Source organism: Ammodytes marinus (assembly GCF_949987685.1).
Source record: "Ammodytes marinus genome assembly, chromosome: 5".
Lineage (NCBI taxonomy): Eukaryota > Metazoa > Chordata > Actinopteri > Uranoscopiformes > Ammodytidae > Ammodytes > Ammodytes marinus.
Genome location: NC_137234.1, coordinates 35,211,985 through 35,238,654, shown reverse-complemented (window position 1 = coordinate 35,238,654; position 26,670 = coordinate 35,211,985). Strand labels below are relative to the sequence as shown.

The 26,670-nt window shown below is 40.2% G+C and overlaps 1 protein-coding gene across 1 annotated transcript in view; it reads right to left on the bottom strand.

Annotated features, from left to right (window-relative positions):
* The window catches only part of bcar1 (BCAR1 scaffold protein, Cas family member), a 205,212-nt gene extending 180,286 nt beyond the window's left edge, over positions 1-24,926 (bottom strand). Inside the window, exon 1 of the mRNA XM_080028050.1 lies at positions 24,478-24,926. Within this exon, the coding sequence (XP_079884176.1) occupies positions 24,478-24,489 (12 nt within the window). The 5' untranslated portion in view covers positions 24,490-24,926. The remainder of the gene's footprint in view (positions 1-24,477) is intronic.
* Positions 24,927-26,670: the final 1,744 nt, after the last annotated feature.

Sequence of the window (26,670 nt, the reverse complement as noted above, 5' to 3'; positions counted from 1 at the left end):
CATTACTGTAACCGAAAATTAATGCCACTAACGTTCATAAAGCGGTTGGTGTAAGCTTAGGGTTACAAGTATTGTAAATGACAAGCTTTCTGTCCTCTTATTCCACCGCATTGAACTTGTGAAAACAGAAGACATGCTGATAGTGAAGGGGCTTTGTGAGCGGCTACCTTCCTGTGAGGCGTACTTCAAAATAAAAGTCAACTCACGTTTGTCCAGTGAAATGCTATTAATGTTTAGCCAGTGAAATGCTTTTACTGTGAAGCCTTAATGCTCCTTTTGTTAGTAACTTAACTTACGGCGCTGATCTATAGATAGTGTTTTTTAATGTAGAGAGAGCCGTGTCCAGAGTTGGGTCGTAACGCGCTACATTTACTCCGTGACAAATACTTGAGTAACTTTTTGAATAAATTGTAATTTTAGGAGTATTTTTATTGAAACATACTTTTACTTTTACTTGAGTAAATATTTGAAGAAAGAACGGTACTTTTACGCCGTTCCATTTGGCTACATGACGGTAGTTACCTTATTTTTTTATATATTTTATTTATTTCATGCGAGAGCTATTTCTCTCATGATTTCTCTCCCCGGGGACGTCTTCAGCCAACATCTCTATCACGTGACTATTTCAACCAATAAAAACCACATTACAAAAGCTTGCCAATCAAATGCAGCCACTTCAGTCACATGACAAGTGTTGTCATGTTGTCATAGGGCTCAACCATGGGCTCAACAATGTCCGCTGACTTTTTTTAAAGGCTGCGGTCCCGCACCGATGTTGTGTCCGTGGCCGTGCCATGTAGGTTAAACGCATATTTTACCGACTATCTGGGTGAGTCGAGAAAATGTTAGAAACCGCTGATTCCGAGGAGCAATAGCCACACCCCTGGCCTCACACACTCGCAAGCCCTCAATCACACTAACTCACAAAATAACAATCACACACTCACAATCGCATTGACACAGACTCCCACACACTCGCAATTACAGAGACACTGTTCTTCTTTGACACATGTCCTGTTCTCCCTGTAGCCTACTCACTTTGCATGCCCCAGTCAGGCTGTGTGAGAGTCTGAGAGTGGTCTCTTTGTTCAGCCACTCTGTAGTTTCATACGTTAAGTGAGTGTGCCAGCAGGTTTTGATGTGTAACGAAGTTTAATTTTGTGTGTTTTATATTTTTGGGGCTAAACACAACCTAGACAATTTTCTCAGGGCCAGTGACATATTGTAGGAATTAGTTTTAAAATGTGTATGTGCAAAACAATTGCAACAGTGTTATAAGTGTATTGGTTTTAATTAATATAATTTTGGACAAGCCTAATCTATTATCATTTTATTTGAAGGGTGATGTATTTAATTTGGCAGATAATTAATGTATTATTGTTTGAGTTCAAGGGTTATTCATTTGATTTTTAAATACCTTATTTATTGTTTTATTTAAAATTATGTTATTTAACATATCTTTATTTGAACATTGTTGTTTTATATTATGTTCGTGTCTATTCTGTACCGTTTGTGTTGCTCTGTATATTTCAAAAATAAATCCGTAGTAATTCAGTAGGCCTACTTGTACTCTTGAGTACTTGAGTAGTCTTTTCACTGCATACTTTTTTACTCTTACCATGGTATCTGCCAATTTTTAAAGTTCAAATTTAAAGACATTTAAGACCTTTTTAAGACCTCTAAAATGGAAAAATAATACCAATACCGCGGTAACAGAAATCGACAAACTACACTATACTCCGTAAAGGGTTACATTAAATCTGACTACCAAATATTCAATGCACTTTAGCTAACAACTGCTGTCTAATTACAGAAAATAAAAAACAAAAAGGTCCAACTAGCTGATCTTTTGAGGGAACTATTAGTATCTTTAAAGATGAGCTAGTTGGACCTTTTCGGGTTGAAGATGGCCTCAAAATCAACTCCCAAACCTACTGCCAGTTTCTAGAAGATACTTTCTTCAGTGGTACAGTAAAAGGTCTGCATCTTTCAAGAAGACCATGATTTTTATGCAGGACAATGCTCCATCACATGCATCGAAGTACTCAACTGCATGGCTAGCCAGTAAAGGCCTTAAGGATGAAAAAATAATGACATGACCCCCTTCCTCTCCTGACCTAAACCCTATTGAGAACCTGTGGGCCCTGCTTAAACGGGATATTTACAGTGAAGGAAATCAGTACACCTCTCGGAACAGTGTCTGGGAGGCTGTGGTTGCTGCTGCACAAAAAGTTGATCGTCAACAGATCAAGAAACTGACAGACTCCATGAATGGAAGGCTTGTGACAGTTATTGAAAAGAAGGGTGGCTATATTATATTGGTCACTGATTTTTTTTTTTGACATGTCGGACATTTTTATTTGTAAATGTTGAGTTGTTTTATTATTCTCACTGTAACAGATGAAAATAAACAAGTGAGATGGGAAAATTTTAGTTTTTTTATTTAGTTGCAGAATAATTCTGCACACTAATAGTTACCTAATAATAGCAAAACATATATATATTCTCGTAAGAAAGACAAAACCTCACCTTTACTTTCGTAAACATTCAGGTTTAGGTTCATTAACATTTTGGATTGACCGAGAGCACTGTAGTTGTTCAATAATAAAATTAATCCTCAAAAATACAACTTGCCTAAAAAATTTGCACACACAGTGTAAGAGATCACTGTAAAGGCAACCTGAAAACCCATCATTACCACCTTTTTAACCAATTACAGAACTGTATCAATTGGTTTACATTTACTGATTAATCGAGTAACAAGAACAGTTTAATAAATTTAGAAAATATGTGTTAGGTGCAGCATACAATATTTTAATTAGGCTAAATTAAAAATGGGATATTTTTGGGAGAAGAATAATCCGAATGTTCTTCATATTTTAATTCCTTATTCAATAAATAACAAACTTAGTCCATTAACTTTATTTTTCAGAACTTATGGCAGAAACTATTTAAAAATTGGTTCCACAGGTCAAGGGAGGTTTTTGCAATTTCAAAATCGTATGTTGGCCCACTGTAGATTTACATCCATGCTCACGAGACCTGCGGTAATTTGCGCAAAGTAATTTTTTCTTCATACAGTATTGTTGCAGGCGTTCAGGTTAATAAACCGAGTTGTACCGATTGGCAAAGGAAACGTAGGCTACTATCTGCGATTGATGGGAGGATCGGCAATAGTTTTTATAGCTGTCAGAAAGGGAGTGCAGAGTGGAGAGAAAGAAAGTGACAGAAAGAGACCCGCGTCTCACTCCATGAGCTCACGCCAAGTCAACGCGACCTGAATGAGCTGAATGAACGTCTGATGAGCAGCTATTTATAAATATAGACACATAAACATTGTTCACTAAACACAATCAACGTGTTGTGTGATTTGCGACAGTAGCCTACCTATATCATCAGCGGACGGGTGGTTGCGCACCTACAAGCAGCGGCAGTGTGTGGTCGCGGTCGCGGGGTGAAAAAAGCCAGCCAGTCGTCCTCCCTCCACCTCTCACTGAATTTATAATAGCTGCGCATGCATTTCGCTGGGTCGTTCTCTCCTTTTTTGCTCTACCGCGGCCGACTTCAAATTCGAAAGCAGGGAACACACATTCTTCTTCTACGTTTTAAATGCGGTACTCAGCCTCACACGGCCGTACTGCCTCTAGCGTAGGCGTCGGACTTGCCGGATATCTTTGTATATAAAACACCGATAAAATAAAAACATAGAAATCTAACAATTAAACTATAAAACTAGAATGAAACAAATAAGGCAAGCTCATTAATTCTGCCCCCGAGTAAATTTAATGCCGCCCACCCAATAATTCCAGACTTTTTAAGACATTTAAGGCCTTGAATATTGAAACTTAAATTTAATGACTTTTAATGCTTTTCAAGATCCGCGGCAACCCTGTCTTACTCGAGTAATAATTTTTATGAGTACTTTTACTTCTACTTGAGTAATTATAATCTTAAAGTAACTTACTTTTACTTGAGTACATTTTTTGGCTACTCTGCCCACCTCTGGCCGTGTCCCTGGCACATAGGTGGGGACACGTTTATTTTGCTAGAAAAACCGGCAGAGCACAAATCTTTCCCCAGCCAAAGTGGCAGGTGGTCTCAATAATTTACTAATCACTTAGACTAAATTGGCGATTGTTATATTTGAGCCCTGCACGACACTCTCCGCTGATCACAGTGATGGTGCCGCGGAGACACCGTGCATGTTATGTTGTCTAACTTTATAACTCGCGTGTGTGTATTTTGACAGCAAATGTTATAGACTACGCATGTGTGAAGTGGAGCCGTGACGTCAGAGTTACAAGAAACCAAAACAGTTGTGTTTTCAAAAATTTCCTCCCTGGGAGTTGATCTCAAAAACTTGCGGTTTCATGCCTGCGTTTGCTGTTTTCATGTAAATGATATAGTGCATCGTTTCGTGTTTTCGTATAAACAGCACCTAACTAACTCCTTTTTGTATATTTTTATCTCCTGCGATACAAAATATTATTTAACATGAATTTGGGTAAATATGATTTGTTAAGTAATTGTAAAGCTTTCATGTACACTCACCAGCCACTTTATTAGGTACACCAGTTAAATTTCTTGTTAACACATATCAGTGATTCTTGAGAAGTGGGACAAAACAGGGTGCAATGTTGAAAAAATACAAACCCTATGTTTGGGCAAATTAAATAACATGTATGTATCCAACATATACTAAGCTACTGAGTTAAGCTTAGACATAGCCTTCCAGCTGTTGTCCTTTTTATCAAAATGGGCTTTTTACCTTGCCATTCCTTATCAAAATGGGCTTTTTAGCTTGCCATTTCTTATTTTGAGTCAACACCGTCAGACACCAAAAAACACAAGTACATTTTCCCTCAATTTATGCTAGACCCATGAGATGTATAGTGATCACAAATATTCACTAAAACTGATAGAGGCCACATTTTTTTTAAATGTATATGAATATACATTTTTTTGATATCTGACGGAGTTGACATATTTAACGTTTCTTAAACAGAACAAATAGAGTTTTTCCAGTAGCAGTTTGGTTTTTCGTTGATGATAGGTGCTAGTATGAACTACTTCAGGAAAATAAAATGATCGAAACATTTCAAATAACTTCTTCAGAAATTGTAAGTCGGTGTTGACGTATCATGTTTGTGACGCATGACTTTCAAGATTTGTAATGTAAAATATTCTTAAACTACAACACTTATCAGAGCCTGTCTGACTCTAATGTACTCTGCAGAGGTAGAATGTGACAATAGGTCCTTCATAGTGACAGTTGCCCCTTATTTTGGCTGATTCTATTACATTTTAATGGATTGTCTGACGGTGGTGACAAAAAGTGTCCCACCAATATGAAACCATATAAAACATGAATGTGTTGAAGAAAAACTATTTTTATTGATATGAGAGATTATTTAGTGTTGCTTTCGATGAAAAAAGCACTTTTTAAATCATTAAAGTAAATTTTTAATAGGTTTTATTGCATATGAAAGATTGAAACCCTCTCTGTGGACACACTGTTTTGGACATTGTGAGAAGATAACAAGTGTCATATATTTGACATAATAATGATTAAATTAAATTAAATTTAAAGGGATAATTGTGCTCCAGACATTCTATTCTTAATCCCTAATAACATCTACAATTTTAAATATTTTTATTTTTAAAGATAACAGCAGTTACATATGGAAGACTGCCTTTTGTCCCGGTTCTCAAGAATCACTGATATAACTTATCAGCCAATCACATGGCAGCAACTCAATGCATTTAGGCAAGTAGACCTGGACAGGGCATCTTATTTCAATTAAAACCGAGCAACAAAATGGGGAAGAAAGGCGGTTTATGTGACTTGGAACATGGAAATGGTGATTGCTGCAGACGGGCTGGTCTGAGTATTTCAGAAACTGCTGATCTACTGGGGTATTCACTCACAACCATCTCTGGAGTTTACAGAGAATGGCCCGAAAAAAAAAATATGCCTTGTTGATGTCAGATGTCAGAGGAGGATAGGCAGACTGGTTTGAGATGATAGAAAGGCAAAAGTAACTCAACTAGCCACTCGCACAGTATGCAGAATACCATCTCTGAACGCACAACCCGACCAACCTTGAAGCAGATGGGCTACAGCAGCAGTAGACCCTACCAGGTGCCACTCCTGTCAGTTAAGAACTGAAAACTGAGGCTACAATTCGCTCACCAAAATTGGACAATATAAGACTGGAAAAATGTTGCTTGGTTTGATGAGTCTCGATTTCAGTTGCGAAGTTCAAATGGTAGGGTCAGAATTTGGCATAAACAACATGAATGTATGGATCCATCCTGCCGTGCACCATCAACCATGTCATGTTCAAAGTCACTAAAACCCCCTTTCTTCCCCATTCTGATGCTCAGTTTTAACTTAACCCAGTGATGCCGGCTGCTGCGCGATGCAACATTTACCTCCTGCGCAGCATTGTTGCTTTATCTAATTTTCATGGCACGCGCAGCAAAGAATGCACCGTCATTGGTTCAAATACACATGAGGTGGGTTTTGTTGATTTTTTAAGACCACGTGACCACCCAAATGTTGTGTGGTTTGCCGAAAATCACGTCAATCAAAAATAAAAAATAATAATAAAAGAAATAAGCCGGCTGTGTCGGCGATAGTGTATTACAGAACAGTTAGTGGCGTTCGGAGCGCAGAATCTAGGTCTACTATAGGCTACTGACGAAAATCCCACAACACATTGCATCTATTTATTAACAATATTTATGAATTTAGGCTATATTTTGCTGCTGCAACTCAAATTCAGCCCAGCCAGGCGAAAGTTAAGGTATACAGCTGTTTGGACCAGCTGATCGGCTCCCGACAGCGGGAGTCAGTCTGCGTTCCAGTTGTACTGGGAAGTCGGATTTATGGTGCCAGTGATAACTGAACTAAATTATAAAATAAAGCTATCTCTTCCCTCAGTCACTACTATCCATGCTTAAAGGAAGCAGGATTATAACCTCATTTAGCACATTATTTTTAAATATTTTAGATTAGATTAGATTTATTTATTTGTCACATACACAATCGCACAGGGCGATGCGTAGTGAAATTCTTCTTGTAAACCAGTCCGGCTATCATTCAACTATGTAAAGTGCAAGATTAAAAAATTATTGGGTGGGATTGGGTGGTGGGCTAAGTGACATTGTCAGTCTAGTTCAACAGTCTGATGGCCTGGGGAAAGAAACTCCTCCTCATCCTCTCTGTGTTGTCCCTCAGCAGACGGTAGCGTCTCCCTGAAGGCAGCAGGGTAAACAGACTGTTGTTGGCATGATCGACATTACTAGTGATCGTTTTGGCTCTTTTTCTGCATGGTTTGATGTGAATGTACTACAGTTTGGGGAGGCTGGTCCTGATGGTTCTCTCAGCTGAGCGGACCACCCTCCTTAGAGCCAACTGATCCTGCTTGGTGGTGATACTCCCGCTCTGGATGCTCTCTATGGTGCAATTGTAGAAGTTCCTGAGCACACTGAGTGGGAGTTTAAAGTCTCTTAGTCGTCTGAAATAGTAGAGACGCTGACAGGCTTTCTTCACAACGGTGTTGGTGTGACAGGATCATGACAGGTCCTGTGTGATGTGAACACCGAGGTATTTGAAGCTTTCCACCCTCTCCACCAGGGCTCCGTTTATGCTGAGAGGTTGGAAGCTCCTCTGCTGTTTCCTGCTGAAGTCCACTATTAGCTCCTTGGTCTTGTCGACGTTCAACTTGAGTTTATTCTCCTCACACCAGTCCACTAGATGCTTGATCTCAGAGCGGTAGGCAGTCTCATCATTGTTTGAGATCAGGCCAACCACAGCTGTTTCATCAGCGAACATTGAGTACCTAATAAAGTGGCCGGTGAGTGTATGTATGCATGTATGTTTGTATGTATTCTGTATATGTGTTATGTTATGTGTGTTTTGTGAATTGTATAAAAAAAGAAAACCAGACACAATTTTTTAAGGAGGATTTCAGCCTTGGTCTCATGTATAACTAAGCACAGCAAGCTTCACTTGACAGACACAGACAGTTTACACCGATGTGACAAAGTGTGAGATGTGCTGATAGCACTGACAGCTCTGTACCGGCACCTCTATAGCTCTGCTTGTAACACTGGCATTATGCTACAACTTCTCTTGCTCTGCATTTGTTTTATGCATAAAACATAGGCCTGCAATGTTTCCAGGCCTATAGTTTAACTGATAAAAATTCTAGTGTTCGTTGGAGGCACATCCACAAAGATAATTTAAAATATCTAACAATGAATTAAAAAATCAACAAGTCTTTGTGTTTATGCTAGCCTGGAAATCCAGACCCTGATATCTTGAACGATAGAGGGTCTGGCCACGATCAATAGTAATTTCCAACTCAAGGGGCGGCTCCTACTCGTGCATTTCAAATGCCACTGCACGCAATTGGATAGCACTACAACCAATCAGAGCGATGCACAAGGTGACGTATTAAGCCCCTTCGTTTAGCGAACAGCGGTTTAACTGTTAAATTAAACTTTTGCCGTGGTCGGTCGGCAAAACAGAACATTCCTCTTACTTGCTAATGAAAGATTTGAGTGCCGTCTTCCAAAATAGTAAAACATCGAGGCCAAAGCCGTCTCAAACTCAAACAACATATCCGCAGCCATCTTTCCAGAATGTAATATAATATGTTCTGCGTTCTGCATGGATGCTGTCTTGTGCTTTTTGGTCAAACTATAGAAAGTCTCTGAAAAGTTAGTATTGCACAGTTTTCAGTGCAAAGAATTTTCGTTTAACGAAACAGAAATTACTCTGTTTTTTATTTAACATCACATTTGCAGTTGATGTGTCCACACTAGGGTTGGGCGGAATCCATTTTTTAATACCTTTAAATCTTCCCAAAATGATACCCCAGTATACGGTTATACCTCGAGGTATTAGGCTTCCTATTGCTACATTTTACAAGATAACATTGAACTAATCACTATAACGTTACCTCCGCCAAATACAAATTTTTACTGACAGCACTTGAACACAAGCTATTTTAAGCTTTAAACTGTCACGTGAGGCACAAGTGTTAGCATGGCGGGTTAAAAAAAGCTTTGTGCTTGTTTGACAGATAGTTTAAGAATTGACAAATGGAGCGCCTTTAGCTCAGTTGGTAAGGCGTCCCCCTCCTGGGCCGGACCCAGCAGCAGACCCGGGTTCGAATCCCACCCGCGGTCGTTCTCTGCATGACACTCCCCTCTCTGCCCCATTTCACCTCTGTCTCTCTGCACTGTCAATAAAGCATAAAAATGCCCAAAAAATATCTTAAAAAAAAAAAAAAAAAAAAAAAAGAAGAATTGACAAATAAGACCTACATTATTAATAGGACTTTTGTAATCACTTTAAAGTATCTTCAAACACAGGCATTGGTGCTGCTGCTGGAAATGGACAAACACACTCGTGTTAGGGTCGCCACCGACCCGTTTTGGTTTTCAAATGCATAAAAGAACCACTTACATTTTGTTTATTGCTTCAAAATTTCTTGACTTTGTCAGGAACCTCTATTTCAACAAAATAAAAAAAATTAAAAATGTTTCACTTAATTATAAAATGCTCTGGTGGAAATTATAACACTGGTGGTGTTAGGGTCGTTTTCGACCCGGTTATAGAATAAGATGTAAAAAACAATAACTAGAGCCAAAACTGAAATCTTAAGTGCACTGTCAGCCAACACAATGACAGTTAGCTCCTCTCCCAATCATGTGAGCTCTGGGGGGGTTCTCATTTTGACTTTTTTTGCCCTTATACCTGCATAAAAGCGAAACAAACAGAAGGGCATATCCAGACATGTGAAGTCAATTCAGTATAGAGTTAGTGACTTGAAGAGTGCACATCTCCTATTTGCAGTATTCAAAAATGAGGAGATATACAGTGAGCCAAGTTCTGGATCATGTTTTTGGTGAAAATGGCCACCTGATTCTAAAAATAAGAGGTGTTAGGTCTGCCGAAGCACTAAGGACAGAAAGATAAAAGTATTGTGCTTTACCTGCAAGAAATATCTCTGCTAAGAACACTAAAAGTGTTGCTTTTTGTCACACATCTGTACACACACACATACACATGCACACAGAGACTTTTACTCTGTTTCTTTTTACTAGTTTTGGAGCTAGTAATTGATTTTGATTAGTTTGATTTGTTGATTGGTTGTTGTTTATTTGACCTTACAAATCTATATTTTGTGTTGTGACTTGTTCTGGTTTTCATTGTGTGTTTGTATAATGCTGAAATAAAAGTTTTTTTGCTCTTTTCTGAAATAAATATTTATGGGTCGTAATTGACCGGTAACACCATATATGTTAAAAAGGTCAATAATATTAATATGAAAAAATAAATAAAACAAAATTTGTTAAGAAATGTGTTCTCATACCCCTCAGTTATAATCAGGTAACACAACAACCAAATATTTATATATATGATTCTCTTAAGGTTCATTTTACCATTTTTTAAACTGAAATTGAGGCGCATACTGACAAAAAAAAAGGCCCAGCCGCCTACACCAAAAATATTAAAAACAATATTTTCATGGATAAGGAAGCCTAACAATGTAACCAAGAGATGAGAAACAAAAAGGATGATAGATAATTGTTTTTAGTGTTTTTTACAGCTGATTTCAGACACGGGTCGAAACCGACCCGTTAACACCATGGATGGTAGCAGAAAGTTAACACAGGAGGAAGGTTAAGGCATTTATTATAAACATGCACCAGGCATTTTTTATGACATTGCTATCTCCCAACGCTAGTCCATATAGTTTTCCTGTCTAACTTGATCTCAGCAACACAATTGAGAGCACAATATGCTACCCAATACACACAAAGAAAGAAAGTGAGAATGACTTTCTGTAAAGTTAGCTTGGGGATCATGCTAACTCCGCAGGTTGTGGAGCCAGCTGTTGTCACAACAGTGAGGGAGAGCAGAGCAGAAACAAGGACAGTCCAGCTAGGGAGGAACACAACAGTCTGAAAGGAGCCAGGCACCAAGAAATGCAGGGGGTGGATACTGGAAGGTGGGCAGCAAGCATTGTAATAATGCATGGTCATACTGGAGGGGCTTCCTGCCTTACTGCAGGTGGTTCATTTTGCTTTGTCATTCTCTGTTTCAGTGAAGCTGAGCCACACTCTGGAGAATTTGCCTTGGTCAGCCATAGTCCACGTGAGTGAATGAAATTCGCAAGAGTTAGGAATCCATAAGCTTAGGGATGGGAAGGATCCAATACAGTATCATGTCCGATATGGCTGCAATCTATTTATCTGACATCGGACTGACGACTCCAACTTCACGTACAGATCCAGGTCAGTTTTTTGAAAAATAATAACTTTAACTATGAAATAAAATAACATATTAAGAGCATGAACACTTTAAAAATAATTTAGCAATTAAAAAGTTGAGTTGTGATTCTTGTGTATTCAAAACATTACAAGCAGATCAGATAAGCCTAAATCCATTTTTGTTTATTGCTCTTTTAAATTATAATTGTTTTGTTGCTGAAGCCTTCCTAACCTTACACATAACATCTTCAACAACAAAGATATGTATAATAATTTTGATATCAGACAGTATCGGTATCGGCCGATCTCCCAAACCCAGATATCGGAATCGGATAGTACTGAAAAATAGTGCATCTCTAAGCAAAATCAAAGTATACGCGTCTTATTGAGTCCGCGCCACGGTTCTTTGAATATAGAGTGACTGACTGATGAGAGATTAAGGGGGTATTCACACCTAAAAGTCTGCACCAAGGTCGAATTTAGGACTATTTTTAAATCCGCTGTATGGATTAAATCCGATGTATGGATCTAATCCGCGTAGGTTTGGTTTCAGATTGCAATTTTGCCAGCGCACTAAAGAACTTTCCATGACATACCCACATCTGTGTTTATCATTTACATGGGCGGCGTCCCCCTATTCTGGATATTGATTGGTTAGTAGATGGGCGTGTGTCTGACGTCTGTTTTTCTATTCGGTCGTATAGCCTTCATCAGTTTGAATTAATGAATGAAGAAAATTGATGGAAGAAATATATATAATGCTAGCTTCATGATTTGTGTGACTCATATCTGCTTGTCCTTATATCACAACACACACACAAAAAAAAAAAACACGTATCTGACTGACTACATCGAGCCGACTATCTTGTTGCCCCTAGCAACCCCTTGGAGCAACGTGGTGGAGGGAAGAGCTGCAGGAAATTGAAATGCTGTGGATGTGTGTGTGTGTGTGTGTGTGTGTGAGTTGAGATGCGGAAGGGCTTCTTTCTCTAAGTAGCGATGATTAATATGGAGGTGAAAATCTTTACTATTACAGACAGACACACACACACACGCAGTCTGTGTACTTCCATAGCCTCAGGAAACCCCACCCATCTTACTATAGAGTGGTGTTGGCCTATCTGTGTCTGCATTTATGTGTGCGTGCGTGTGTTTTGGACAGAACAACAAAACCTCAGTCAACATGTTGCCCGGAACAACCCAACTTCAATCAATTAAATATTGATCAATTGATCAAATAACACATAGTAATCTTCAGCAATGGAGACCGGTTGAAGCCCTAAAATAACGAACAGATGTAATATCTAACTCATTTAATATCCACAGCACAACGGATGCCAATTAAACATTCACTGTGATAGCAGCATATCTATACGCTGTCTCACTGTCAGCTAGAGAAGCGCTCACTACTCTCTTCAAATTCTAAATATATCTGACCCTTCTCTGCTCTCTGTTGCTACACTAGACAGGTGTGTGTGTGTGTGTGTGTGTGTGTGTGTGTGTGTGTGTGTGTGTGCGTGTGCGAGTGAAGAAATAAACACACTAGGCAGGTCTCAAGCTACAGACTGTTCCTTTTTGTTTCACACAAAAGCAGAGCCATCAAACAGAGAAACATCCCTCACTGCAATTTCAAACCCATCCTGTGTTTGTCCTGTGCGATCACACACACACACACACACACACACACACACACACACACACACACACACACACACACACACACACACACACACACACACACACACACACACACACACACACACACACACACACACACACACACACACACACACACACACACACACACACACACACACACACACACACACACACACACACACACACACACACACACACACACACACACACACACACACACACAGTTTCTATGAACAAACCGGCCCTGTTGTATGTCATAGAAAGCATGGCTGTCTGTGTGTGTGTGTGTCTATGTGTGTGTTGGGCGGGTAAAGACAGCTCAGATAAATGTGACATTGACCAGGTGAGAGGGATCATGGGAACGGTTGCTGTGGAAACTAGGCGGCCATGGCTGATTTTGCAGGTGTGCTGATGTCAATGATGATGTCATTATCGGCGATAAAACAAGCTGACAGAGTAAGGTTGCTTACATGAGAAAATTTGGAGTAGACATCCAGCAAATAGACTGCACCATGCACTACGCTCATGTACACAAGTGCATGTTCACACCAGGGAGTAATTTCTCACCCACCTTGTCACCAGCATGAAATCCTGTATGCATGTGTCCAATAATATAATAAATTGTCATCAATCTTTTAGAGCACTAGATTCACTCATACAATATCCCAAGAATAAATAGTCTTAATCCAATAGATTCCAATGGAGGAGGCAGCAAACAACCAATACAAAATCACTGCATTTTGAACTGACCAATCAGCTGACAGTCCAGTCAAGGTGCAGTTTATTTTTCTTTTATCAGGCTTTTACTGAAATAATTGGTCGACTAATAACAGTAATCGGCTACGATAAAAACAAGATCAATTGCAGCTTTATTTGAGAGTAACTGTGACACTGTGTTATGTTATGATTCAGTGGATTTAAGGTCATCAGTATTCCACTGCAGTTCTAGGCTCATTCAAAAGGCTTCTATAGATAATATAAAAGACCAGACTACTGGACTTTGGATTGCTTCAAGCAAGAAGAGCCATTGCACTTTGTTGGAAAAATGTGGATCCTTCAACACTGGCAATGTGGATTAAGGATTTGCCGAGCTGTATTGGACTGGAAAGATTGACTTATAGGGGAGAGTGTGGTAAGTTGTGCCAGCAGGGAAGTAGTGCCATCCCTTGTGTCTAGGAAACCATAGAAGAAATTGGAAATGTGACCACATATTTTTGAAGAGCCATCCATTTGACTAATCCTGCAAAGAAGGGAGGCACATGGAATGAGATGTTAGCACATTAAAGCTCAAAAACAGTTTTTTTGCCTTTCAAAGTAAAATTTCTATGATCATGTTTTTTTGATTATTGTGTCTGATATTCGGGGTCTGATATTCGGCGTCCAGTAATGGACTGCCGATTACCAAAGCGGTCATTCAGCTTTAGGGCCTGTGTCCAATTGTGTTTATTTCTTTTTTTTTTTATCGGTTGGAACACTGGCTGTGCTCTCGGAAGCGGCCGGGGCATGCGTGTGTGCAATGGGAGAGAGAACGATGTGTGTGGAGAGAAAAAAGAGGCACAGGAAATAGCCAAAGCCAATTCAAAGCCTCGACTCATTATGTTGCGAGGCCAACCTCAGAGGCAGAGTGATCGACTTTTATTTTGGCCTTTTTGCTGCGGCAGTTGTGCTGAGGGGAGATTGCCAACTGCGCTGTCCTTTTACGCACCACCACCACGACCGCCGTACTGTTTGGATTTCATAATTTGCATCGACGCCCTAATGATAATAAGAATGAGAGGCTTCATTTAAACGCTGTCCAAATGGTGGTTGTGATTGCAACTTTGTCGATGTAGGATGAAACTAACGGAGATCGCGGAAGCCTTCCCCTCGAAAACGTAACGTGCCCCGGTTATCATTTCAGACTTAAACCATGGTGTTGATAGCTTTCGTTTCAGAACTATGTGATTGACTATGAACATTTAATAAATGTTGTATTTCTCAAATACCGAGGACAGCAGCGAGGATGACCCGCTATGCCACGACCGAACCAGAGCATAACAGCGGTGTGTATCACAGCGGGGCACAGGAATGTCCGTGTGAGGATTGGAATAGTCTGTGGTAAACACATCAGAGTTTGGTCTATTTGCACTACTGCTTATTTGTAAGAAGAAAAGTGTTTTATTCAATGTGTTTTTATTTTCATATATTATTTTAATAAATACAATTCATTTCCTTACAAAAACAAGATCAGGGGCCGTATTCACAAAACATTTTATCTTAGTGCTAAGAGTACTCCTAAGGAGCACTAAAAGTTCTTAGTAAGAAGTAATTTCTTGAAACCTATTCACAAAGCTGATAAGACCAACTTTTACTAAGGAATGGGAGGAACTCCTAAGATAAGACTAGAGGGCGGTGTTGACCCTGTTGCTATGGATGATGTCATCATCATACCTTCTATGGCCACAGTGATTGGCTGAGAGGGAATGAGAGCTAAGAGTGAATTTATGATAGAAACACTGTGGGAGATATTCATATTGTGTCGCTGTATTCAAGTAAAGAGTTTTTATATACAATTAATGACAAGTGACACTGATTTAACATGAAACCAAGACACTGCAGGGTTTCCCACACATTTGTTTAGTTCCACAGGTCCGCTACTGTATAGTTTGCCACGTATAGAGTCCTAAAATTAGGAGTGAAACGCCCCTTATTTTTGAGAGTTACTCCTAAATCAGCACGTTAGGACCTACTCTTAGCCTTAAAATGTTTTGTGAATACGGCCCCTGGTCTTCAAATCTTTTTTCAAATATGAGTTTTGAAAAACATGGGGTCGTCTTATAATCAGGGTCGTCTTATATTCGAACCAATACGGTAAGTAAGTAAGTAAACGTATTTATAAAAGCACATTTATGCACTGAAAGTGCTCTACATAGTGCCTTTGGTAGGTAAAAAATTAAGGTTAAATAACAATAACAAAAATTAAATAAAAGAGATAAAACCCAGACTTCCACATATAAATAAAGATAGTAGTGCAGAGGTAAGATAGTTAATGGAGGAGGAAAAGCCAGGGTGTGCAGATGGGTTTTGAGCCTTGATTTAAAGAGGACCTAAGATACTTTTCGACTTTTATGACCTACAAACGTTGTTATAATGATTTATAGTCATGTTTAACCATACTAGAGTATCAAATAATTACGTACATGCATTTCGACGTATTCCCTGCTGACCGTCTGGGGTGGCTATGCAGAGCACTAAACACTATGGCAGCCGGTCGAGCCGAACTCGTTCAAATTTCCGGATAGTTTCTGTCACGCTCGGGTAGTTTCTGTCATATTTCCATGTATGGTAATGCTGCTCAGGCACGCTCCGGCTGCATGCCCCCACCTTCCTGAAAATTTCCCGCTGCTGGAAGGAAGGTAACCAATCACAACGGAGTGGGGTTTGCAGCAGGGGGGGAGGGGCGGAGAAGCTCAAAGCAGTGTGTAGAGAGAGACTGCTGTGCTCGCTAGAGTAAGAGGAAGAGTGTCCCGAAAATCTACATAGTTTTTTGTGATGTGATTCGTGTCAGGTTGCTCTATAGCAGTTTTTAACAAGAAATGAAGACCTGGGGCCGTATTCACAAAACATTTTATCTTAGCGCTAAGAGTACTCCTAAGGAGCACTAAAAGTTCTTAGTAAGGAGTAATTTCTTAAAACCTATTCACAAAGCTGATAAGACCAACTTTTACTAAGGAATGGGAGGGACTACTAAGATAAAATAAGGGGGCGGGGTTGACCCTGTTGCTATGGATGACGTCATGTTCATACCTTCTATGCCCACAGTGATTGGCTGAAAGGGGATGAGAGCCAAGAGTGAATTTATGATAGAAACACTGTGGGAGATATCCATATCGTGTCGCTGTATTAAAGTTAAGAGTTTTTAATACAATTAATGACAAGTGACACTGATTTAACATGAAACCAAGATACTGCAGGGTTTCCCACACATTCGTTCACTATTAACCTATAGGCTACAATAGCGCCACATAGGTCTATTCATTTTACATTTTACAATGATTTGAATCGGGACAAATATCCTTATTGAACAGCTGCACGCCATGCACTCTCACTGTATTTCTCTCAACGGCGACTATGCAGCAATAGTCAGACAGCGACAAACCAGGAAATTCACAATTTGGAAACAACAGCCGGAGAAATCGTAAAGTGCATGCGGAAGGAAAAAGGCGAGACGCGCACCTATACAGACAGCGGACCTGTGGAACGGAGGAGATGCTGCGAAGCGCCACATAGGCTATAGGCCTACTCTAGTAGGCTACGAAATTAAACCCAAACGTGACACCAACAGTAACTTTCAGCGCATCGTAAACCCAAAGCAACTGCAGGAAAAGGAACTTAATAAATTAATTATATTAATATAATACATATAAATGTGTCTATACTTTCTAAATATAACTTCACTAAGATCATTAAACCCTCACAGTTATTAAAGGTACCTTTTGTTAAGCTCACTATCATTAAATCTCTCCAAAATGCCATCAAATGGTTGTCTGTGAATTACTCTTAGTGACTTAGGAGTCCTCTCGAGGACTCTTAGCTTTTCATAGATTTAGGAGCTAGTTTTAGCGCTAAAATGCTTTGTGAATTAAACTTATCTTAAAAAGTTATGAGTCCTAAAATTAGGAGTGAAACGCCCCTTATTTTTGAGAGTTACTCCTAAATCAGCACGTTAGGACCCACTCTTAGCCTTAAAATGTTTTGTGAATACGGCCCCAGAAAAGTAGTATAATAGGATCTCTTTAAAGTCAGAAATGGAGGGGACATCACATGTCAGGTGGCTGTTGGTTCCACAAGCGCGGAGCAGCTACTGCAAAGTAGTAGTATTTCTAAGAGTTGTGCCAGTGGCTGTATACGCTGGTCACCAAAAAAAAAGGGATTGTCTACAATAGCTCAGAAGAGGCCAAAATGCTAACTTCAGCATGCTAACTTGCAGGTGTGATCTTTACCATGTTCACTGGGGTTAGTTTAGTGTGTTAGCATGCTAACACTTCTGATAAGCAGTACACACGAAGTGCAGCAGAGGCTGTGTTGGAGAAATTTTGACCTCAAGATGGAGCCGGATCAAACGTCAGAGGAACACCAAACTTGCTCAAATTTTATCTAGAGACAACAGGAATTTGTTTTGGAGGGACAGTTTAAGCTATGTAGAACTCATTGGACACATTGAGCCAATGGATTCAATTCCCCTTTTGAATATTTTTGATGAGTTTCAAATTATGGCAATGGAGTGAAAACCTTCGGAGATTTTTTAGAAACTTGGGGAAATGTGCCATAACCTACGTATAACCTTCCACTATGGTTCATTTGTCAGGAGACTGCTGTTAGATGTTGTGAAACATTGAGGTTATACTGAAACGTAAACCTTTCTACTACGATGTCACAAACATACTGTGAGAAGAAGCACCCAGTTAAATATTTTGTGCCGTAACTACTGTCGTGACACACACAAACACAAACACACACACACACAGATCTGGATCCCTGGTGTGTGTTGTCAAACAGCAGGAGACCGCACTGACAACGTGAACAGCAGCCACCATCCTGAGCCTCAGCGGGTGCGAGCACATTTCTAAACTGCAACACCTTACATTGTAGATATGACAGCCATGCAGAGAACTGTTTTCTATTAACACTAATAAAAAGGGGTGTTGATTGCTGGTTTCATCGCGATACGATATTAGATTCATACATTGGACAGCTATACCAGATACCAGGGGCCATATTCACAAAACATTTTATCTTAGCGCTAAGAGTACTCCTAAGGAGCACTAAAAGTTCTTAGTAAGGAGTAATTTCTTAAAACCTATTCACAAAGCTGATAAGAACAACTTTTACTAAGGAATGGGAGGGACTCCTAAGCTAACACTAGAGGGCGGGGTTGACCCTGTTGCTATGGATATGCCCACAGTGATTGGCTGAGAGGGAATGAGAGCTAAGAGTGAATTTAAAGCTGCAGTTGATAGTTTTTTCACTGTAATATTTGGCAAAACTGTCATAATAGCCATTCAGCTATATGTAGGTGAAGTGGTCTGAAAATATATTTTTATCACTTTGCTCCCCCCTGCCTCTGTGTGCTGCCCCCCAAAATTGCCACCGCTCATGTTAATTTTGACCAATCAGAGCGAGGTCAGATTCTCCGTTCTTATTGGCTGTGGGACCTTGGCAACGACGTTGATGCGTCAGTTGCGTGAGCGTTCACGACCCTAGCAGTCTGACACTAGCTGTTTGGTACTAGGCTACTACGGAGGACAGCGAGTAGCAATGTCTTCACAAACGAACCCTCTTCCCCGGATACCAACAACTAACACCGCTAAGACAGCAAAAAAACGATGAAAGACGAATGTTGAAAAGTTAACTGCTAAAAGGGAGACGGAGAGAGCTCGAAAAAAAGTACACCGGCCATGTCTTCTTGCCCTATCACGTCAAGACCTCTTTGTCGCTATATTTAGTGACTTTTCAGCCCCACTGGCGAATTTTTTTTCAAAACAGCGACAAGCAACACATCTAGCTTTTTTTTCTGGTGTTATTGATGACTTTTTTCGCCAAAGCAAGTATCACCTCTTCTCAACGAGCAGCGGGAGCACTGACAGGCAGCCCGCTCCTCGCGCAGCAGCAATTTTACAATGATTTGAATCGGAAAAAATATCCTCATTGAACAGCTGCACGCCATGCACTCTCACTGTATTTCTCTATAACGGCGGACTATGCAGCAATAGTCAGACAGCGACAAACCAGGAAATTCACAATTTAGAAACAACAGCCGGCAAAATCGTAAAGTGCATGCGGAAGGAAAAAGGCGAGACGCGCAACTATACAGTAGCGGACCTGTGGAACGGAGGAGATTGTGCGAAGCGCCACATATAGGCCTCTAGTAGGAAATTAAACCCAAACGTGACACCAACAGTAACTTTCAGTGCATCGTAAACCGACAGCAACTGCAGGAAAAGGAACTTAATAAATATTTTTTTATATAAATATAATAAATATAAATGTGTCTAAACTTTCTAAATATTTTACTAAGATCATTAAACCCTTACAGCTATTAAGGTACCTTTTATAAAGCTCACTATCATTACATCTCTCCAAAACACCATCAAATGATTATTTGTGATTTACTCTTAGTGACTTAGGACACCTCTCGAGGGCTCCTAGCTTTTCATAGATTTAGGAGCTAGTTTTAGCGCTAAAATGCTTTGTGAATTACACTTATCTTAAAAAGTTATGAGTCCTAAAATTAGGAGTGAAACGCCCCTTATTTTTAAGAGATAATCCTAAATCAGCAAGTTAGGACCTACTCTTAGCCTTAAAATGTTTTGTGAATACGGCCCCAGAAGTCTGCCGCAACATGACTTCCATTAGGATTCGATTCTGGTGCCTGCAAGTGATAGACCATATAATTGGAGACAATCTGCTACATTAATCTCAACTCACAAAAAACAACACACATTTGATTTGACCATTTTATATCTGAGCTCTCTTACACATATTTAAATGATAAAGAATCCACTATTTTAGTGGAAATAGTGTCACAGATGTGCAGAGAGATTTTCAAAATAAAATCCCATATTAAAGACGATGATATTTATCTTTGTTTGGGCGTTCCATCCGTTCACCGATTAATCGATATACAATCATATGAAAAAGTTTGGGAACCCCTCTCAGCCGGCATTATAATTGACTCTGCTTTCACAAAAAAAATATAAAAGTGGTATGTCTTTAATTTACCAGGAACAGCTAAGTACTGGGATGTTTTCCAAACAAAGATTTTTTGGAAAGCAGTATTTGGTTGTATGAAATAAAATAAAATGTGAAAAACTGGCTGTGCAAAAATATGGGTACCCTTGTGGTTTTGTTGATTTTAATGCCTGTAACAGCATGTAAAACTGATGATTTTAAACACAAAGTTGGTTGGATTATGTTGTTAAGCCTTGAACCTCATAGAATTGTATGTTTAATCATGAGAAAATGTATTTTAGGTGCCTAAATGCAAGTTGCACTTCTTTTTGACTCTCTGCTGAAGTGAGACAGAATGGGATCATCAAAACAGCTCCCAAAAGATCTTAAAAACAAAGATTATTCATTGTCATGGTTTAGGGGAAGGCTACAAGAAGCTTTCCCAAAGGTTTCAATTGTCAATTTCTACTGTAAGGAACGTTGTCAGGGAATGGAAGGACACAGGCACAGTTGCAGTTAAACCCAGGTCTAGCAGACCAAGAAAAGTACAAGAGCGGCATATGCGGCGGATTGTGAGAATGGTTGCACACAACCCAAAGATCGCCTCCAAAGACTTGCAAGAACACCTGGCTGCAGATTGTGTATCTGTACATGGTTCTACAATTCAGTGCAATTTGCACCAAAACATCTGTATGGCCGGGTGATGAGAAGGAAGCCCTTTCTGCGCCCACGCCACAGATACAGTTGCATGGAGTATGCAAAAGCTCATTTAGACAAGCCAGCTTCATATTGGAAGAAAATGCTTTGGACTGATGAGACAAAAATTAAGTTATTTGGTCTTTATAAAAAGCAGATGTTTTGGTGCAAATTGCACTGAATTGTTGAACGATGTACAGATGCACCATCTGCAGCCAGATGTTCTTGCAGGCCTTTGGAGGTGATCTGTGGGTTGTGTGCAACCATTCTCACAATCCTCCACCTATGCCGCTCCTGTTTTTTTCTTGGTCTGCCATGCCTGGGTTTAACTGCCACTATGCCTGTGTCCTTCCATTTCCTGACAACGTTCCCTACAGTCGAAATTGACAATTGAAACCTTTGGGAAAGCTTCTTCTAGCCTTCCCCTAAACCATGACAATGAACAATCTTTGTTTTTCAGGGGCCGTATTCACAAAACATTTTAAGGCTAAGAGTAGGTCCTAACGTGCTGATTTAGGAGTAACTCTCAAAAATAAGGGGCGTTTCACTCCTAATTTTAGGACTCCTAACTTTTTAAGATAAGTGTAATTCACAAAGCATTTTAGCGCTAAAACTAGCTCCTAAATCTATAAAAAGCTAAGAGTCCTCGAGAGGACTCCTAAGTCACTAAGAGTAAATCACAGACAACCATTTGATGGTGTTTTGGAGAGATTTAATGCTAGTGAGCTTTATAAAAGGTACCTTTAATAGCTGTAAGGGTTTAATGATCTTAGTAAAGCTATATTTAGAAAGTATAGACACATTTATATTTATTATATTGTTATGAAAAAATATTTATTAAGTTCATTTTCCTCCAGTTGCTTTGGGTTTATGATGCACTGAAAGTTACTGTTGGTGTCACGTTTGGGTTTAATTTCCTACTAGAGTAGGCCTATATGTGGCGCTTCGCAGCATCTCCTCCGTTCCACAGATCCGCTACTGTATAGTTGCGCGTCTCGCCTTTTTCCTTCCGCATGTACTTTACGATTTCGCCGGCTGTTGTTTCTAAATTGTGAATTTCCTGGTTTGTCGCTGTCTGACTATTGCTGCATAGTCCGCCATTGAGAGAAATACAGTGAGAGTGCATGGCGTGCAGCTGTTCAATGAGGATATTTTTCCGATTCAAATCATTGTAAAATTTAAAATGAATAGACCTATGTGGCGCTATTGTAGGTTAATTGTGAACAAATGTGTGGGAAACCCTGCAGTATCTTGGTTTCATGTTAAATCAGTGTCACTTGTCATTAATTGTATATGAAAACTCTTTACTTTAATACAGCGACACGATATGGATATCTCCCACAGTGTTTCCATCATAAATTCACTCTTAGCTCTCATTCCCTCTCAGCCAATCACTGTGGGCATAGAAGGTATGAACATGACATCATCCATAGCAACAGGGTCAACACCGCCCTCTAGTCTTAGCTAAGGAGTCCCTCCCATTCCTTGGTCTTATCAGCTTTGTGAATAGGTTTTAAGAAATTACTCCTTACTAAGAACTTTTAGTGCTCCTTAGGAGTACTCTTAGCGCTAAGATAAAATGTTTTGTGAATACGGCCCCAGATCTTTTGGGAGCTGTTTTGATGATCCCATTCTGTCTCACTTCAGCAGAGAGTCAAAGAGAAGTGCAACTTGCATTTAGGCACCTAAAATAAATTGTTTCATGATTAAACAGACAATTATATGAGGTTCAAGGCTTAACAACATAATCCAACCAACTTTGTGTTTAAAGTCATCAGTTTTACATGCTGTTACAGGCATTAAAATCAACAAAACCACAAGGGTACCCATATTTTTGCACAGCCAGTTTTTCACATTTTATTTTATTTCATACAACCAAATACTGCTTTTCAAAAAATCTTTGTTTGGAAAACATCCCAGTACTTAACTGTTCCTGGTAAATTAAAGACATACCACTTTTGTATTTTTTTTGTGAAAGCAGAGTCAATTATAATGCCGGCTGAGAGGGGTTCCCAAACTTTTTCATATGACTGTATTGACCTATATCGTGTGTTGTTGTTACAGCCCTGTAATAATCCGTCAAACAGCTGTTTGGAAGACATAAGGTTCATGTCATTGTGTGACCATTCAGCTCTGATATTGTGTGTGTATACTTGCTCGTCTCCAAGCCTTTAGAAATACAGAGAGAAAGCAGCAACCACCACATGGCTGTAAAAGACAGCTGTCAATCAGCCCAACACCTCAAAACACAACTGTCTATTACAAGGAACAACAATTCTCAAAACCAACAATTGCTCCTGAACATATACAAATAAATGACATGGTGACATTTTGTAATAGACAGTGTGTGTTTCAGTGCATTTGGTATTGATGTATGGAGTGAATATCTTCTGGCCATTATCAGAACTCCACTGATTTTAAAAACATGCTTTAGAAAATGCAAGAGCAAAAGTGTAGACGTGTGAATACACTGTGAAGAAGACCCATGGATGTTATTGGTATCAAGTCAACCACAAAGACGGTGGACATCATCAGCAGTTATCAGATGTGACTATACAGAGTATTTAGGCCTACTGTGTGTATTCCTAATAATAGAAGTAATACAATAAATATAAAACCTTCTCCATTTGTTGTGTGGCTGAGTATACGCAGAAGAACTGAGCTGAGCTGAGCTGAGCTGAGACACACACACACACACACACACACACACACACACACACACACACACACACACACACACACGCACACACACGCACACACACACAGCTGTGTAAATGTGCTGACAGGCCGCTAGGCCTGCCCAGAACAGCCATGTCACTATGAAGAGCCAGGATGTGGCCTCATTCGCAAAATCTGGCACATGATGAGTAGAGCTGTACAGTATTAATACACCGAACCCAATCACTGCTTTGTCACTTACAGCCACATTCACTCACATATGACCAATCAAGAGTAGCCTATTGCACCTCATCTACATTTTATATAAATAACTTTCAGTGCTGGGAAGTTGACATGTGAATAGTGGGAGTGCAGATTGGTGTGTAAGGGCGTGTGTTGCTGCTGTGCCGTGTAGAGGAATGTCAGTAAGTATTTGCAGAGCCTCGGGGCTGACATACTTACAGGGACAGACATTTTGCTGGTGCTGTCACTCTCCTTGGCTCCTGGCTCCTTTCAAAAACGCACGGTAACAGACGCGACTTTCCCAACAGATCGAGGTTTTTCCCCCCTTCACGGCTCCCTATAAGTGTCAGTCGTCTTCCGTCCGTCCCATGGTGAAGGGTGCAGGGAAGGGGGAAACATCCAGCAGTAGGCTACAGACAGACAGAGCGCCCTGGCTTTGCTTGAGTTCAGAGAGGGAGTAGGGAGAGGAAATGTGTCCGCACCAAAGGCAGGGATTGTCGGTGTGCAGTGCGCTGTGGTGGTGGCGCGGTTTCTCTTCTGGATGCCCAGCAGACAAACAAACAGACAGACAGACTCGGCTCTCCCTCCGTCGCTCCTCTGTCGCTGATTTCCTTCTATTCAATCAAAGCGGAGAAATGACGCAGAGGTGATTAGTGAGGTCGAGCGCGCACCGTATCCCGTTGACAGGTCCGCAGCGTTATTATTGAAGGAACGCGAGGAGGAGAGCGCCGCCTCCGTTTGCTGCTGCTGAACACCGTCCCTCCGTCCGTCCCTCCACGGGGCTGGTCCAGTCGGGCTTAAAGAGACATAGCATCCAGATTTTCAACAACTCACCACATTTAAAGCGGCTACGAGTAACATTTAAATATCTTTTAAACAGCCTCATGTTTCCTCTGATAATCATAAATTACCTTTAACAGCATACGAGACCATCAGTGCAAAGAAATACGTTTTTATATAGGCTAGCCTAGTTTTTATTAGGCCTACTGCTTTTGGTCTGGTCGCACACCCAGTCCGATTTTCGGTTCGCTCCTATGGTCACATATCCGTATTGGTCGCAGATTTCGAGCAGCAATGCGATTTGCCTATCCCTCCAGGTGAGGGAAGGGGAGCGGGAGCCTTGTTTGAGACAGTTATTTGTCGTCATAATGACTGATAACGGGGCTGAACCATCAAAGAAAAAAAAGAGAATGCAATGAAGAAAAGCTAAAAGGGAGAGTGATATAGGCTACGGGCGGGATGAGGGCGTTGTATACAATTTCACGAAAGCAAACTAGACTGCAGTGTTTACTCCTAAATTAATGAGCGGTTGATACTAACACAAAGTTTGCTTTGCTTCACCATCATCAGATAACCATTATCTGAAATAGCCTAGTCATTATTTACATCAACAACACAAACACATTACCTCATCGTGATCCATACTAACTGCCGTCTCTCATTCATTCGCTTTCTGTGAGGACACGTAGGCTAATCTTTCAGCTCCGTGAGAGAGAGAGTAGTTAGGTGATGCTGCTGCATCAACTCATTGCAATCAGGTGTGTGTAGCACTGACTGGCATTAGTTGATGCAGTGTCAAAACCACTCTCACAGAGCCGAAAAGAGTCCTCACACTTTCAACACACGGACATACACTAGGGCCTATATTGCGCCCTTCTCAGTTCACACTCGCGCGCCTGGCACGAGCTAGAAAACAGCTTTGCGACAGCGGGCGTCGTAAAAATACTACCGCTTTTGTCCAAAGGGGCCGCCAACGTGCCATGTTACTCGTAGTGGCTTTAATACTATAATCATTTACACACAACGCTAGTTTTCACACAACTATTTTTCAAACCATGCTGCTGCAGCCTATAGTATTGTAAAATCAGTTAACATATTATTAGAAAAATAAGCTAATTCAATTATATGACAGTAGGCCTAGGCGACTCTAATAGGCTATAGGGGAGGAAGGGATACGTTTTACCCTCTGAAGTCAAATGAAATGAGCCACCCTCTGTACCCCAGGTAACCTTTTTTTCCCCAAGTGATCGTGACCACAAATTAAGAAGCTGTAGTTCAGTCTGTAAGCTATGGACTCAAGCACATATAGATCTTTATAATAGGTCCATGATGGAGAGACTGGTAAGAAAGCCAGAACTCCAATAGAAGATTGTGCCTTGCAAAGTGAATGCATCATGTTAGCCTACTAAAGTAATCAGTTTTAGCTCCTAATTAATAAAGATCAATTTCAGAACTTTTGCATTTTAATTTTGGTTAGTTTAAGTTACAAAACCTAAGAAACATAACTGTGGTCTGAGTCACTGTATCAAACAGTTTTGTCAAAATGGAGGTTGTGGGACAAAGTGTGCCAGTGATGTTGGTGGGGGAAGTTGAGCCAATGACTCAAAGTGGTCAGTCATTGTTCACCAAACA